We start from the raw sequence: 15,022 nt of genomic DNA, 5'->3' as shown, positions 1-15,022 counted from the left end.
ACCATGGACACATATCTCCCCAAAGCATTCCTATGGGGGGGCAGGCCAATCTCACCACACGCACTCAGAGTGCGCACGCACTTTACACTGGGACACAGTGCTAAAGTGCGCAGAGGCCAAAAACAACTAATATCAGGTCACATTAAAAGGCAAAACGTTAAGGGGTGAACCTGCCAAAAGGGCCAAGTCCAACACTCTGTATTGGAACCTACAAGTAAGAATTTTGTTACATGAAGGTTACCACCTCTAACAAAACTCAGCGGTTGAAGATTTCCACTGAAATAGCCTTTGCAGGTATGCCTTCAGAAGATCTGACAGGCCTAGCTGTTTGCCCGGAATCTTTTAACAATCACTAAGTAATGCATAGACATTTATATATATCTATATATATAGATATATACATATATATATATATAATAACAGCGACTGCTATGAGCTAACCACACGGAATAAATATGATAAAGCGAAGGACAGCATCAAGAAAGAACTATTAAAATGGAAATATGAGGGTTTGCTATCAAATGAGGAATACAATTACTTGTTTAACACTCATCCAAGGCTACCTTTTCTTTATCTACTACCAAAGATTCACAAGAACACTATCCCAGTTCCTGGACGCCCTATAATCTCGGCGATAGGTAGTATGACTGAGAATGTGGGCTCTTACATTGACTTCTATCTACAGGACCTAGTGAAAACCATGCCCTCCTACTTGAAAGACACAGGGGATTTTTTAAGGCACATTGGAAATATGACCTGGTCTAAAGAATGGATTCTATTGACTCTGGATATAGAATCTCTCTATACCAGCATTCGACACGAATGTGGCCTACGTGGAGTTGAACATTTTCTGAAAACACGGCCTGCTGAATATGCCATGCATAACAAGATGCTCATGGCACTCATCTCTTGGTGCTTAAATAACAACTATTTTTCATTTGAAAAGAATGTGTACAGGCAGAAACAGGGGGTGGCCATGGGGGCCTGCTTTTCTCCGAGTTACGCGGGATTACACGTGGGACACTGGGAAAAGCAGGTCCTCATGACTAAGCACAGAGCTATATTTGAACAGAATGTTATTTCCTGGCTTCGTTATATAGACAATGTTTTTGTTATTTGGAAGGGTGACATGCAGAGTGCACAGGATTTTGTTAACTTGTTAAATATCAATGAGTTTAACTTGCATTTTACCTCACACATGAGTGCTACCATGTTAGAATTTCTGGATGTCCAAGTACAGATAATTGATGAGAAATTGACAACCACAGCATACAGGAAACCAACTGCTGGAAACGCAATTTTACACGCTTCAAGTGCGCATCCGCGTCACTTGATAGCAAGCATACCCTACGGGGGATTGTTACGACTTAAGCGCATTTGCAGCACTTCGGAACAATTCGATGCCTGTAGCCAGTCATGTTTGGACCGTATGCGACATAGGGGTTACAGTGAAGACATCCTTAACAAAGCCATGGTGAAAACTAATGAAAGACCAAGATCTGCCCTGTTACCTAGCACCACTGAGTCAGATATCCATACAACAGAGGAAGATAGTTCACCTAGATTGATTACCACGTACAGCAAACAGGAACGCAAGATACGCAATATTCTGAACAAAAATAGGCCCATTGTTCTACCTGACCCTATTTTGAAAACCACGTTACCAGAATATCCCAGTGTAACATTCAGAAAGTCCAAAAATATGGCTAACCTCTTATCTAAAGAGATCCCCACTGGGACCACCAATATTCAGACGTGGCTTCCTACGAGTAACGGTTTTCGCAAATGCGCGACTTGTCGGGCATGTAACTTTGGAGCCAATACTACCACATACAGGACCCCGTTTAAAACCAAAGAACAGCCTATAAGGGGTAAATATGACTGCCGCACTGAGTATGCCGTATATATTCTTACCTGTACATGTGGCTTACGCAGTAGGCAGTACGAGGAATCCTGTACACATGCGTATCCTGCAGCACATCCGTGCCATCATTAATTGTGACCCGGCTTATCCGGTAGCCAGACATTTTAAAATAAGCCACAACAAAGATGTCAACTGTCTTACTTATTTTGTGATTGATCAGGCACCGGTACTTAAGCGAGGTGGAGACAGAGACAAGGCTCTAAGGCAATTAGAGACAAGATACATCCTCAATCTTAACAGCAAACATCCTAACGGCCTTAACGATAGAGAGGACATGCACACCTTTCTGTAAATAAACTTACCTCGTCCTGTCCCCACAACCATCTCTCCAATCATGGCCATAATGACTATATGTAGTCCCTGCTAGTAATTGTTGGTAGCCACTTCTATAAATGAACGATATTATGAGAATTGTTGATTGGCTTCTTCTATCAAACCTTAAATTTTACTTCTTTCCACAATCACTTTTTTAGAACGATTTCCCCCTTTTTTTGCACTATTAGCACTCAGCACTTTTAAGAAAACTTGGATTATGAACTTGCAATATATGGTTACCTAATTTATTAATTGTGCTCTCCCGGGACCGGGACAGTCAAAGTATCTAGGTTAACCATTTCCAGCGTCAGCACTTTAATTGGTAACTGCATGTAACGCTAGATTGAAGCATAATATCTCCGCGAGGCAGCTTGAGTATGTACTTACTACCATTACATCTTGGCAATGTAGATTTTCATTGCGGCAACATATAAGGTTATTTGCACATCTATTTTTAGCACAACATGATTGTGTATATGTAACACAATCATTATTAAATGGCTTTTAACAGGGTCTTTTAAATAACCAATTTTTAACATATTTATATGTTATTTATTTTGTGCACATAAATCAAGATGTAAATATTATCTATTGAATGTACTTTTCATACTATGTCATGCTGCTAGCTTATTTTGCACAATCTAACGCATTTATGCGGTTATAAATGTTACATCGTTACACTGACCAATGTTGATATTATAAGTGCTTGATAATACGCTGTTGTATATATAAAACGCAATTTTGCAATTGTAACCAATCCTGTGCACATGTAAATACTCCACACTCAGAGTCTATCTTCAGTGTTTATCACTAGAGCACGTGGTGTCATTGTGAAAAAAAGAGTGTGTGCCCTATTTAAAGTGAACATTACTGCATGTCCGCCATGTGATCAAGGGCAGTTCCTGCCCGAAACGCGTCATGCCTACCTTAACTGCCAATGGATAATAAACCTTGGATGTGAACACTCTGAAAGCTGTGTGGTGGTCCGTATTTCTCTGCGGTTACAGCCTGGGAAGCAGGAATCAACCCATATATATATAGAAGATTCGTCCACGAAAGATTCGTCCACCGGCGCCAAAGTTATTCCCAATAGAATGTTGCGGATTTCCTATGGAAAGTAGATCCTAACTATAACTACCTGAAGCTGGCGTTAGCATGAGAGCACCACCATCTCGTATCTCAGTCGTGGCCATTCCACGAGCAATCAAGGCAGCCGCTCCCCACCAGAAGCCTGCGGGAGTCGGGGGCCCCCAAGACTTTTGTAGAATCTTCAAGGCTCAGTGGACGCTTTCGAGAATGGGGCCCAAGCCCTAGCAGACAAGCGTCCGAGTTCCAAGGTGTCCCAGGGCCATTTTAGTGGACCAGGCCCAAATCCGAAGAGCCGTCCGCCATTTTAAGAGTCCTGTGGCAGCCGCCTATCGCTGCACCGCAAGAGTGGGCGCAACTCAACTACATGGTGAGCGAGACGCTGTAGCCGCAAGAGCGGGCGATAAACAGCTGAATGGAGGATGAGGAACAGTGTAGCAAAAGCGGGCGGAATGGCAACTGAAACGGTAAAGGGGCGCCCCAGTACAGCCGACGAGCCTCCACCTGGGGAGACCCGTTCACGCCGCCCTCCCCCCCCCCCCCCATCCCCCCCCCGGGGCGCCCCACGCCGTTTTTCGGAGCAGCATTGTAGGATGCCAAAACCAGTGCGACAACTTACTGGACATCACCTGGGTGCCATCCACATCTCAGCGCGTTCTGCTGCCTTGGGATTATTCGCACAACAGACCGCTACTGACGAGGCCTCCCCGCGCACCCCCCGGGATGCCCCACGCCGTTTTTCGGAGCTGCATTGTAGGATACCAAAAACCAGTGCGGCACCCAGGTAACATCACCTGGGTGCCGTCCAGAACTCAGCACGTTGTGCTGCCTTGGGACTATTCGCACAAAACACAGCTACTGACCATTGTTGCTTCTTTTTTCAAAAAAATGTTTAAATGTATTTACTGTTTTTGTTGCGTTCTATATATTTAAAAGTTATTAAAGTGTTATAATCCTACTTTGTTGGAGTGCTATATATTTATAATGTGACACATAATTGTAAAAACTTTGATGTACAAAGAGGCATCCCTGGAATCTTCCGCTTCAGGCTCGGTCCCACACACCCTCACAGTGAGAATCCCCTCCCCAAGCACAATACAGGATGGTTATCAGATAGTAGGAACGCGTGTGGTGTGACGGATCGCATCGGGTGGGGGCCTTGATCTACTGTAACTCCTTTGAAGAGGGGTGATTCTCTACAGCTGGGGCCATGAACTACATCTGCAGGGCTAGGTGATAGCCTGGGGCCGGCCTGAACAATCGGACACAGAGGAAGAGGAGTGTCAGAGGGTGCGGTAGTGAATAGGGTGAAAGGGTGGTGTCGGGCGGGCACAGGGTGTGATTCTCAGGGAAGAGCAGCGCACATGGGAGGAGGTTTCTGGCCCATGCATGAGAGAGAGAGCGGGGTGACCAGTGCGTGGGGGAGATGCTTGCAAGGGTGGGGAGGATCGGCGGCGTGCAGAGAGTGGGTCTGGTCAAGGCATCTAAAATGGCTGCCGTGCTCAACAAAAGTGTGGCATTGCAAAAAAGACAAGATGGCGCAGACAATGTTTATCAATAAGGATTAATTTATAACAATTATTTAAAACAAAATATTTACTCGTAGTGACAAAATGGCGGTCAACAGTTCCTGATTTCCATCAAATCGAACGTTAACAGACGTCACGCAACAAAAAAAAACGCTCACGCACAGCCGCTGGAAGACATGTATCAACATATATGAGGCTCCTCAGCCACCCTCAGAAAAGAAAAGGGGTCAGGATACGTCTCCCGTACCCCCTTATACCTAGTAATTTAATGAAATCGAAACACAAAATGGCGAATTCACGTTTCGCTACCAGTTTGCGACCCGGTTCGCGAACCGAGAAGCGCTTCTACCGCGAAAAATCAAATTTTTATTATTTGCTCCATGGGACCCTTTAATAACCCCAACATCATTCCTAGGGGGTCAAGAGAGGTCTACCTAGCCCCCTTTCATTAAATTCCCCCTTCGTTTTTCTCCTCCTCTTGTCTCTCGATCCTACCGACAGACAAGATGGCGGCCGCACCGGACTGTTTAGATTGTTGACAGACACCGGAGAGCCAATCAGCTTCGCTACTCAAAGCTCCGTTACGCGAAAAGTACGCGATCTGGAGCGCTATCTGGGACGCTGTCACAGATATACCTGTTTTTTAAACGTTAATTTCTCAAAATCCACTGGAGCACATATATTGAGACCCAGCAAAGGCACATCGGGCTAACAGTCCCTATAATTTTGCCAAGTTTCGTGCAAATCCATTCAGCCGTTAATTTGCGAACCGAGAAGCGCTTCTACCGTGAAAAATAATTTTTTTTTAATTTTCCCCATGGGACCCTTTAATAACCCCAACATCATTCCTAGGGGGTCAAGAGGGGTCTACCTTGCCCCCTTTCATTAAATTCCCACTTCGTTTTTCACCTCTTCTTGTCTCTCGATCCTACCGAGAGACAAGATGGCGGCCGCTCCGGACTGTTTAGAATGTTGACAGACACCGGAGAGCCAATCAGCATCGCTTCGCAAAACTCCGTGACGCGAAAAGTACGCGATCTGGAGCGCTATCTGGGACGCTGTCACAGATATATAAATTTTTTAAAACGTTAATTTCTCTAAATCCACTGGAGCACATATATTGAGACCCAGCAAAGGCACATCGGGCTAACAGTCCCTACAATTTTGCCAAGTTTCGTGCAAATCCATTCAGCCGTTCGAGCTAAAAGTGAGGCCAAACGCCCTATAGAAATTAACATGGGAAAAACGCGTTTTGGGACCCCCTTTTTTCTCGGCCCCCCCTTGACGAACCCCCCCCCCAAATGTGCCATTTTCCTGAAAATTTCAGCCAATTCCGTCCACAAACGCCAAAGTTATTAGACATAGAATTTTCAAAAGTTCCATAGAGAAATAATCCTAACTATATATACCTACTGGCTATCGCCAGTAGGTAATATATATATATATATATATATATATATATATATATATAAGGGAGAAACAGGGACATCTATATTGGTATGGAAAGACTATACATAGATCACCTTTAGGGAAACATTTATCTGTCTGATGGTCATTTACACTTTGCTCCCATCCATTAAAACTTACTCCATTGGGTAATGGTTCAGTCCATATTAGTCATTGACTCTCTTGCCCTGTAAATAATGGCAGTTTCCAGTCACATGGGCTTATCAACATGAAAATTAGTGCGCTTCAGTGTCAGGCTGGTTTGTCAGTCCTTTGGTCTTCAGTTTTCTTGTTTTACAGGCAGCTTTTCATTTATTTGTTTCTCCTCTTTTTATTTCAATTTTTCTCAGGGGGATACTACAGCTCTCTAGTCATGTCACTTGCTTGCCACATATTTAATCAGCAGTGCAATGTATCCCATGTTGCAACTTCCTCTAAACCCGACAACTATTATGGAATGCTGTTGTCCATAGTGTATCATTGTTTACCAGTCCATGATCTCCATTGATACATTGGTTCGAAATATGGTGGCCATGCTGAAACTTTGAAACAGCAATAGACTCTGCATAATACCTCTGCAAGGCGGACACACTCTGCTATATTTAGTTTTGTTATTTCAAGCCAAGCATATGACTGCTGTATTTAGGCAGCGCCATTGTTATCTTTCTTATTTTTTACTTGAATGCTTTTAATTGATCTTTTATATGTTGCTGAGTGAATGTGTTTTTGTTTTACAGACCAACAAAGCTCCCTCTCCTGATTTATTTCCTGTATCAAAAATTAGCTGCTATGACATGATGGCACACCCAGCATTATATTTTTGCTATCAGTGCTGCCGCCATGTTACATGACAGAAGACGCACTATCAGCACAAATTACACACCAAAACAATGTGAGACATTAAATATATGGGGGCAGTCTGTCATGCAGCTGGCCAAAGAGACGCCTCAGTCACCAAAGTGGTTTGAGAGCCCACTTGCTTATCCCAAAAGGATTGCATTTTAAAATACATCACTATTTATGCACTACTTTATAAATCAAATCTCTACATATTCCGCTCACTGATATCTAAAAATAAAATGCTTAAAGAAGTGTGCAAGTGTACTTATCGTGGCTCGAACAAGACACACACACACAATGATAAACAAGAATATTATATGTGCTGTACCTTGATGGCTGCTTCTGCTAAGAATTTGGCTTGTCTGAATCTGTCAAGTTTTTGAAATGGAGGCAGTTCCATTATTTGTTTTACTCTGTGACCTGGAGTAAGAAAACATATTCGGAAACAAATAGAAGTGAATTGTTACCATTTGTAATACGATTAAATAATATTGCAAGAATATAATGTAATAGAATCACTAAGTGTAAGCAGTATTTGTATATATTTTTACCAAAACACAATCATTTTTGCAATCTGGAATTTAGGATAAACTGACTCTTTTTATCTAATGCACAAATAGTGTTGCCCATGCACAAACACACAGACAAATTCACATCAGCCTGCACACACACACACACACACCCACACACACATACCAAAAACCCAGGCTCACAACCACCCACTTACACCTACCATTAGTATAGCTTGATGGGCAAAAACGGTTGAACATCTGGGCCTAAGCCACCAGACCTGACATAGCAACCAGATCCGACAAAGGTGGCATGTACACAAACGTGTAACAATGTCTTCATAATTAAAGCAGCACTACCACTCTACTGACCCATGGGGTGGCACAGCTTGGGCAGGACACAGCCTGGCTGGTGGTGTGGGAGGTCCATGCAAAAAATCACTGCAGCAGCGCAGCTTGCTTGTCATGCGGACCAGCCAGGCTGAACTCAATATGTCTCACTGAGGACACCAGGATTCTCTGTTACTGACCAATAAGTAACAGCTCCTTCAGTAGGGCTAATGTTGCGGTGGGTAATAGGTTAATGAGGGAGGCAGCACTTTACTGATTTCAGTCAGAATGAGAGGTGAGCAGTTTGAAAGGGGGAACGGAGCAGCAGCATGGTGTTCCCTGTCAATACGTGGTGTGAGAGCATATGACATACAAATGTGGGCGTGAAGGGAGGATTGACAGTGGAGGCGCCCTGACACACTCACATGTTCACAAAAATTGGCTACCAAGCAATCCTGTCTTTGACTTTCATGGAGGGTGGAGCCTGCTGCAGGCAGTGGATGGCTGACCTTGAAGGTCCTCGGGGGGCCTCACGGAGCTTGTAAGCTTGGCTCGCCTAACGCAGTAAACCTGGGGCAAAAGCAGCAGGAAACGGGAAAGCTCCAGCAGCCTTCAGAGTAACAGTATGAAGAAGGAAGTGGCTGTCAAGGGGTGGCGATAAGTGCACTAAGTAGCAGGCTCCCAGCACTTCACAGAGGCAGCCGGCGTTAGGCCGGTGCAGCTTGTGGGTGCACGAAGAGATGGCACGCCCGCTGCCAAACTGCTGCACCTGTGCGCCCTGGCCTCCCCAGTCGTCCCCCTTGGTCCCTGTTGTGTCCTGATGTGGGGGAGTGAATGCCCTAGGGATAGCAATCTGGGACCTACACTCCTGGGCATCTGAGGTTAGCTAGGCCTGACACGTGGCCCTAGAAATAACTGAGTCGGACACTGGGAATAACTTGGTGGCTCGGTCTGCGCGCAATAGAATGCCTACGTGCGTGCGAGACCTCTCTTTATTATAGGGAGTCACATGACTTCAACGCCGCACGCTCCCGGCGTCAGGGGCGTGCCTCCAGGAATATAACATTCCTCCTAAAACAAGGAAAAACAAACATAGCAAAACCAAACTTAACGTCCTTAAACAGTCTCATATAACACTTGTCTGTGGATGCCTGTAGCTTCCATGCATTACTGCAACCTTATAAGTCTGGGTCATGAACACTGCATTTACATGAACATTTGTTAGGAACAGTCTTACGTGAAGTAGTCGCGTAGCCGGCAGGAGGGGGTGGGATTACTTCTCAGCCGGTGTTGCGACCCTCTTTGACTCAGCATTTCCGCTCCGGCTCCTGAGACAGTGCTTGGCGCCTCTCTGTCTGGCCCCTCCGGATCTGGTACCTCCTCGAGGGCCTCAGCGTCTCCTCCCACTTCTTCGCTCGCCGTTCTCAGATTGCTACTCTGCGTGACCTCACGGCTGGGCGTCGATTCAGCACATGGTGTGTTGGTTGCAGTTTCAGTTCTGTCGATACTCCGCAGAGGGCCGGATTCAGTGGGTGCTGGGTGAAAGTGTTTGAAATGAGACACATTGCGAGTTACTGTCTCTCGGCCTCGGACCACAGTGAGACGGGTACCTTTCACTCCAATTACTCGCCACGGCCCCTTCTCATAGTTGAGCCTGAACTTGCCACTTGTTGTCCTGTTGCGAAGAAGCACCACATCTCCTTGTTTGAATCGGGGCACTGCCGCCCTTCTTTCCTGGCTGATCTTGGCGAACATGGTCTTTCGTTTCTTTGCGATGACCTCCTCATTCGTCTCCTTGGGTGACCATTGGGGATGATGAGGAATGGAGTCAGTCACCACTCGTCCCATGAGGAGATGAGCCGGGGCTACCCCCGTGGTGGAGTGCGGGGTCTGGCGGTAACTGCGGAGAACAGATGGCCATCTCCACTGACTGACCTTTATCATGGGCAATACGGATGACTTTGTTCAGGGTTCTCATAAACCTCTCCGCCTCTCCATTGGCTTGAGGCCACCTGGGTGTTATACGTCGGTGGCGCGTTCCGAGAGAGGACAGATACGTAGCCAGGTCCTGCCCTTGGAATGGGGGTCCATTGTCCGTTCGGAGCTCCCGCATGGCTCCATGAGTGGCAACAATCTTCTCTATCTTTGGTATCACACAGTCCGCACTTGTACTTGCCACAATCTCTACTTCCGGGTATTTCGAGTGATCATCTATCATCACCAGCGTGTGCCTTCCATCCGAAAGTCCATACTGACCCGCTCCCACGGTCTTTGGGGTCGGGGCTCCACGATGATCGGAGCTTCCAGAGGAGCATCCCCGTGACTTGACAGGCAGCGCACGACCTCACCATGTTCTCCACCATGTCATCCATGAGGGGGAACCATACTTTTGTTCGCAGCCGGGCTTTGGTCTTGACCATCCCCTGGTGGCCCACGTGTGCTATTTGTATCACCTGACCCCTAAGGGCTGTGGGTATTACCAGGCGATGCCCTCGTAACAGACATCCTGCATCGTCCTCATTGAGTTCTTCCCTGACATGGTACAGGCTCTCCATAATCCTTTGAGCCTCTGGGGTGAGCGCCTTCCAACTCTCCTTGGCTTTGTGCCAATTTGTCGTTCGGAGGATTTCCTTGGTCCTCTGAATACAAGCATCCTGTGCTGTGGCATTCACAACGTCTTCCAGGGAGAGGGAACGCTGGCATGACCGCGCGACTACCCATTTCACATATGCTTCCGTCTCTTCAGCCTCGTCCATCTCCTCCGGAGTAGCTGGCCTGGGATGGCGCGATAGATAGTCTGCCGGGTTCTTCGCTCCAGGCTGGTACTCGATGTTGCAGTTATATTCCTGCAGTTGCAGCAACCACTTTTCAATTCGCGGGGGCGGCTTTGATGAAGTCCCTGAGAATAGGGCCACAAGCGGTTTATGGTCAGTTACCACCGTGAACGGCTTGCCGTAGACATACAGGTGGAAGTGCCGGCACCCCAGTGTATTGCAATTGCTTCCTTCTCAATTTGTGAGTATCTCTGCTCTGTATCAGTGAGAGATCGACTGGCAAAAGCGACTGGTGTCCAGTCTATCTCATCCCTCGACCTTTGCATTAGAACGGCACCCAACCCCGCCGGTCCAGCATCCACTGCTATGAGGGTGGCATTTCGGGGGTCAAAGAACGCCAGCGTGGTGTTGCTGGAGAGGGAGGCCTTGATGTCTTGGAAGGCTTTCTCCTGCTCCGGTCCCCAGGCCCACGGGGTGGAGTCTTTTGTGAGATCACGCAGTGGAAGGGTTAGGTTGGCCAGATCTTTGATGAAACGGCCACAATAGTTTACCATGCCAAGAAAACTCCTGACTTCTGTGACTGTCGTAGGTGGTGGTGCATCTTTAATGTCCTTTACTTTGTCGGGATCTGGGTGGACACCATCAGCCGAGAAAACATATCCGAAGAACCCTATTTTGGTTCGCAAGAATTCACACTTCTCACGATGAAGTGTGAGCCCTGCATTTCGGAGCTTGCGAAACACTTGCGACAATCGGTGATTGTGTTCTGTTATGGTGCGGGCGTGTACCATTATATCATCACTGACATTTATCACCCCGGGTATGTCAGCGATCAGTTCCTGAATGACGTTTTGGAACACTTCCGCCGCACTGGAGACCCCAAAACTGAGCCTGGTGTACCTGCGAAGTCCAATGTGGGTGGAAAAAGTGGTAATGTTTCTTGATTCTTTGTCTAACACCAGCTGATGGTATCCCACTCGTAAATCTAACTTGGAGAACCAGCAGGCCCCGGCCATTTCCCCAATGAGATCATCAATTGTGGGGGTGATGTGGCGCTCCCGCTTGATGGCGGCATTGGGAAGGCGCGTATCCATGCAGATCCGGACCGCCCCCGGCTGTTTCGGTTTCCGTGTGACTACAATGGGCGAGACCCAGGGGGTGGGGCCTGAGACCTTCTCAATAATTCCAGCCGCTTCCAGTTTGTGTAGTTCTTCTTCCACTAACGGCCGAAGGTGGAATGCAATGCGACGGTGCCGCAGGGCAACTGGCTGCACCGTGGGATCTACGTGTAGATGTATCTCCCGGCCCTTGAAACATCCAATGCCCTCAAATAGGTCCGGAAAGTCCATAAGTAGTTGTACTGATTCTTCGTAGACTCCAAAGGCAAACGTAACTACTCCCAGGTCTTCGGCCGTCCTGCAGCTCAGTAGCATGCCTTGTCCTTCTTCCGACACAAAGATGTTTGCTCTGATGACTTTGTCCCCATGGCGGACTGCCGCTCGAAACTTTCCCCGGATTCTGAGGGGAATATCTTGCCCATAGGCAAAAACGGTGATGGGAGTGCGGCTGAGGGGCGGAGGTGTGTCCATGTTTCTGTAGAGAGAAGCGCTCATGAGATTTATGGACGCTCCCGTGTCCACTACCGCCATTATGTCCTGGTCCGCCACCTGGATGGAGCACTGAGGCAGGGTCCTGGTGCGACGAATGGCGGTGCCGATCATGTGCACTTTGTGCACGGACCGCTCCTCCTCTTCGTCATCATCCATATCACTATGGCTTGGATCTCCTTCCACAACGGTCTGTACTGTTTGGCGGGGTTTGCGGAACCTCTTCGATCGGCATACTTTCTCAAAGTGGTTCATCTTCCCGCATCCGGAACATCGTTTACCCCGTGCTGGACATTCCGGTGCCGGGTGGCGTGGACCTCCGCAGTACCCGCATGATTGTCCGGATGCCCCACCCTGGGTGGGTGTTGTTCTTTTGTGCCACTTGGAGGGTGTCTGGACTTGCAGCTTGTTGACCGGTTCCACCTTCACCGTAGCCTGCAATGCGGCTTTCATGTGTGCCGCCCTGGCTTTGGAGAGTTCCTTCGTGCGGCCGAGAGTGAGGATGTCGGCCAGTGGTTTCCCCGACTCTTCTAGTATCCTTTCTCTCAGTTTGGCAGAGGCGCAGCCCTGTATAATTTGTCCCCTGATTTCCTCCGTTATGTCTTGGAACCCACACGTCAGTGCCAGCTTCTTGAGTCTGGTGTGGTATGCGTCCAGCGATTCCTCCGGCAGTTGTCGTGCTTGTCGGAATACAAAACGTTCGTAATCCTGGTTCGCCATGGGTTCAAAGTGTGCATTGAGGGCGTTAATCAGTGTGTGGTGAGTCTTGGGGGTTGCCTCTGTGAGAGTCTGAGCAATGGAGTGAATGTCTTTTCCACCGAGGTGAAGCACCATGGCGCGCTTTTGCTCCTTGTGGACTTTTGTGGCTTCGAAGAAGACTAGGAGCCTGTCCACCCATTCCTTCTATTTCGGGGCGAGAGTCGAGGGCGCACCCTCCACCACAAACGGTTCAATGGGCAGAATGGTAGCCATTGCCCAGGACGCGCTTGATCAGGCCTTCGACCGGCCGGGGCGGCACCAGTGCCGGTGCGCGAATGAGTGGGTTGAAGACTTTCTCCGTGCGCGGGGTTGTTGGCACCCGCAAGCAGGTCGGGCCGTAGCCGTGGAGGGCGCCTCAGCGAGACCGGGAGAGCGCGTGCGACCGGCACTCTTCCCACGGGCGAGATGGGCCAGCGGCGGGACAAACAGGTGCCGCTCCCACCCGAGCTGCCAGACGACACCGGGCGCCTCCCTGATCGTCGGGCCAGGCGGGCCAAAGCGCGCTTCACGCACGTGCCACGGGGCCCGGTGCGGCGCTGGATAGGGATTCCCTGCGGGAGCAGTTCGGCGCACGGCCACTCGTGCCACGATGCGCTGCAGGCCGACGCTGGACAGCACGGCTCACCTGCGATTCCCTGGGGGTGGACGTCTTCTCTCCAGGTGCACTGTGCGGGGGCGTGTGAGAAAGCAAGGCATGAGCACCACGAGCCACAGGCAAGGCTCGCAGCCGCCTCACAACAAAGTGGGCGCTCACACACCCCGAACGAGGAGTCGGCAACCACCCTCGTCGCCAATTGTTGTGTCCTGATGTGGGGGAGTGAATGCCCTAGGGATAGCAATCTGGGACCTACACTCCGGGGCATCTGAGGTTAGCTAGGCCTGACACGTGGCCCTAGAAATAACTGAGTCGGACACTGGGAATAACTTGGTAGCTCGGTCTGCGCGCAATAGAATGCCTACGTGCGTGCGAGACCTCTCTTTATTATAGGGAGTCACATGACTTCAACGCCGCACGCTCCCGGCGTCAGGGGCGTGCCTCCAGGAACATAACAGTCCCCTGCCTTGCCTGTAATGCCTGCAGTACCAGAAAAGCCCACGCATGTTGTATAAACTGCACTGCCTCAAGCAAGTGAAACCCCCTAAGTTGCCGGGAGATAGGAGAGTGGGTTACTCCTCTAATGCCGCCTAACCCATTCCATGCTCATGCCTGTCCACCTGCTTCCACTACTGTGTAGCCCGTTCTTCTGCAAATGGCATCGCTATAGCAGCACCTCAGACTCAGTAGACACATTACAAAGAGGGGCGAGCGATCCATGGCCCTTGAACAAGGTGCAAGGGAATTTAAGTTTGATGTAAATCCTGGCAATTTCCAATCTACGGCCCTGGGACAAAAGAGCCTGATCTGTGGGCTTTCAGAGGTAGGGGCTTGGAGGTGGTGCCGGCCCTTCACCACTACTGTGTTCCAGTCTCTTGGGGATCCAGGGGAGTTTGGACGTGAGGCAGGGTGGGGGTGATTGTTGGTACCCCCAGGTCCCATCCCATGTCCCTTGATTTATATGTGCACCCAAGGCTTGCTAGCAACTAGCCACCTACTCATCAGGATGTAGACTCTTTGGAAGATAGCAGCCTTCTTCATTTTTTTTCGCAAGTGTCTGGTCGATAAAGGTGTCATGCGGTGGTGGTAGTGGTTGCTGCAGTGTTCTTTTGGCAGTGGAGCAAAGGAAGAGTTAAGTGATTCTGCCCGCTAGCTACTCATTCTTATGAACTCTTAGTAGTAACTACTGCTGTTTATAGAGCATCTTGAACTCTCCTACAACACTTTGTCATAAGAGGGCATTGCCTGGGACATCAAAATGCAAAGGTGGTGAGAGACCTAGTAGGAGGAGAAAGGAAAGGGCCAAAA

General features: G+C 48.6%; 1 protein-coding gene across 1 annotated transcript in view; it reads right to left on the bottom strand.

Annotated features, from left to right (window-relative positions):
* The window catches only part of TTLL8 (tubulin tyrosine ligase like 8), a 759,264-nt gene extending 746,790 nt beyond the window's left edge, over positions 1-12,474 (bottom strand). Inside the window, exons 1-4 of the mRNA XM_086930808.1 lie at positions 11,250-12,474; positions 10,328-10,878; positions 9,590-9,773; positions 7,469-7,560 (exon numbers count right to left, since the gene is read on the bottom strand). Of these exons, the coding sequence (XP_086786934.1) occupies positions 7,469-7,560; positions 9,590-9,773; positions 10,328-10,878; positions 11,250-12,474 (2,052 nt within the window). The remainder of the gene's footprint in view (positions 1-7,468; positions 7,561-9,589; positions 9,774-10,327; positions 10,879-11,249) is intronic.
* Between the last annotated feature and the right edge of the window lie 2,548 nt (positions 12,475-15,022).

Source organism: Lissotriton vulgaris, chromosome 1_1, assembly GCF_964263255.1.
Source record: "Lissotriton vulgaris chromosome 1_1, aLisVul1.2, whole genome shotgun sequence".
NCBI classification, from domain to species: domain Eukaryota; kingdom Metazoa; phylum Chordata; class Amphibia; order Caudata; family Salamandridae; genus Lissotriton; species Lissotriton vulgaris.
The sequence above is the reverse complement of the archived record's forward strand: the minus strand, read 5'-3'. Positions and strand labels throughout refer to the sequence as shown.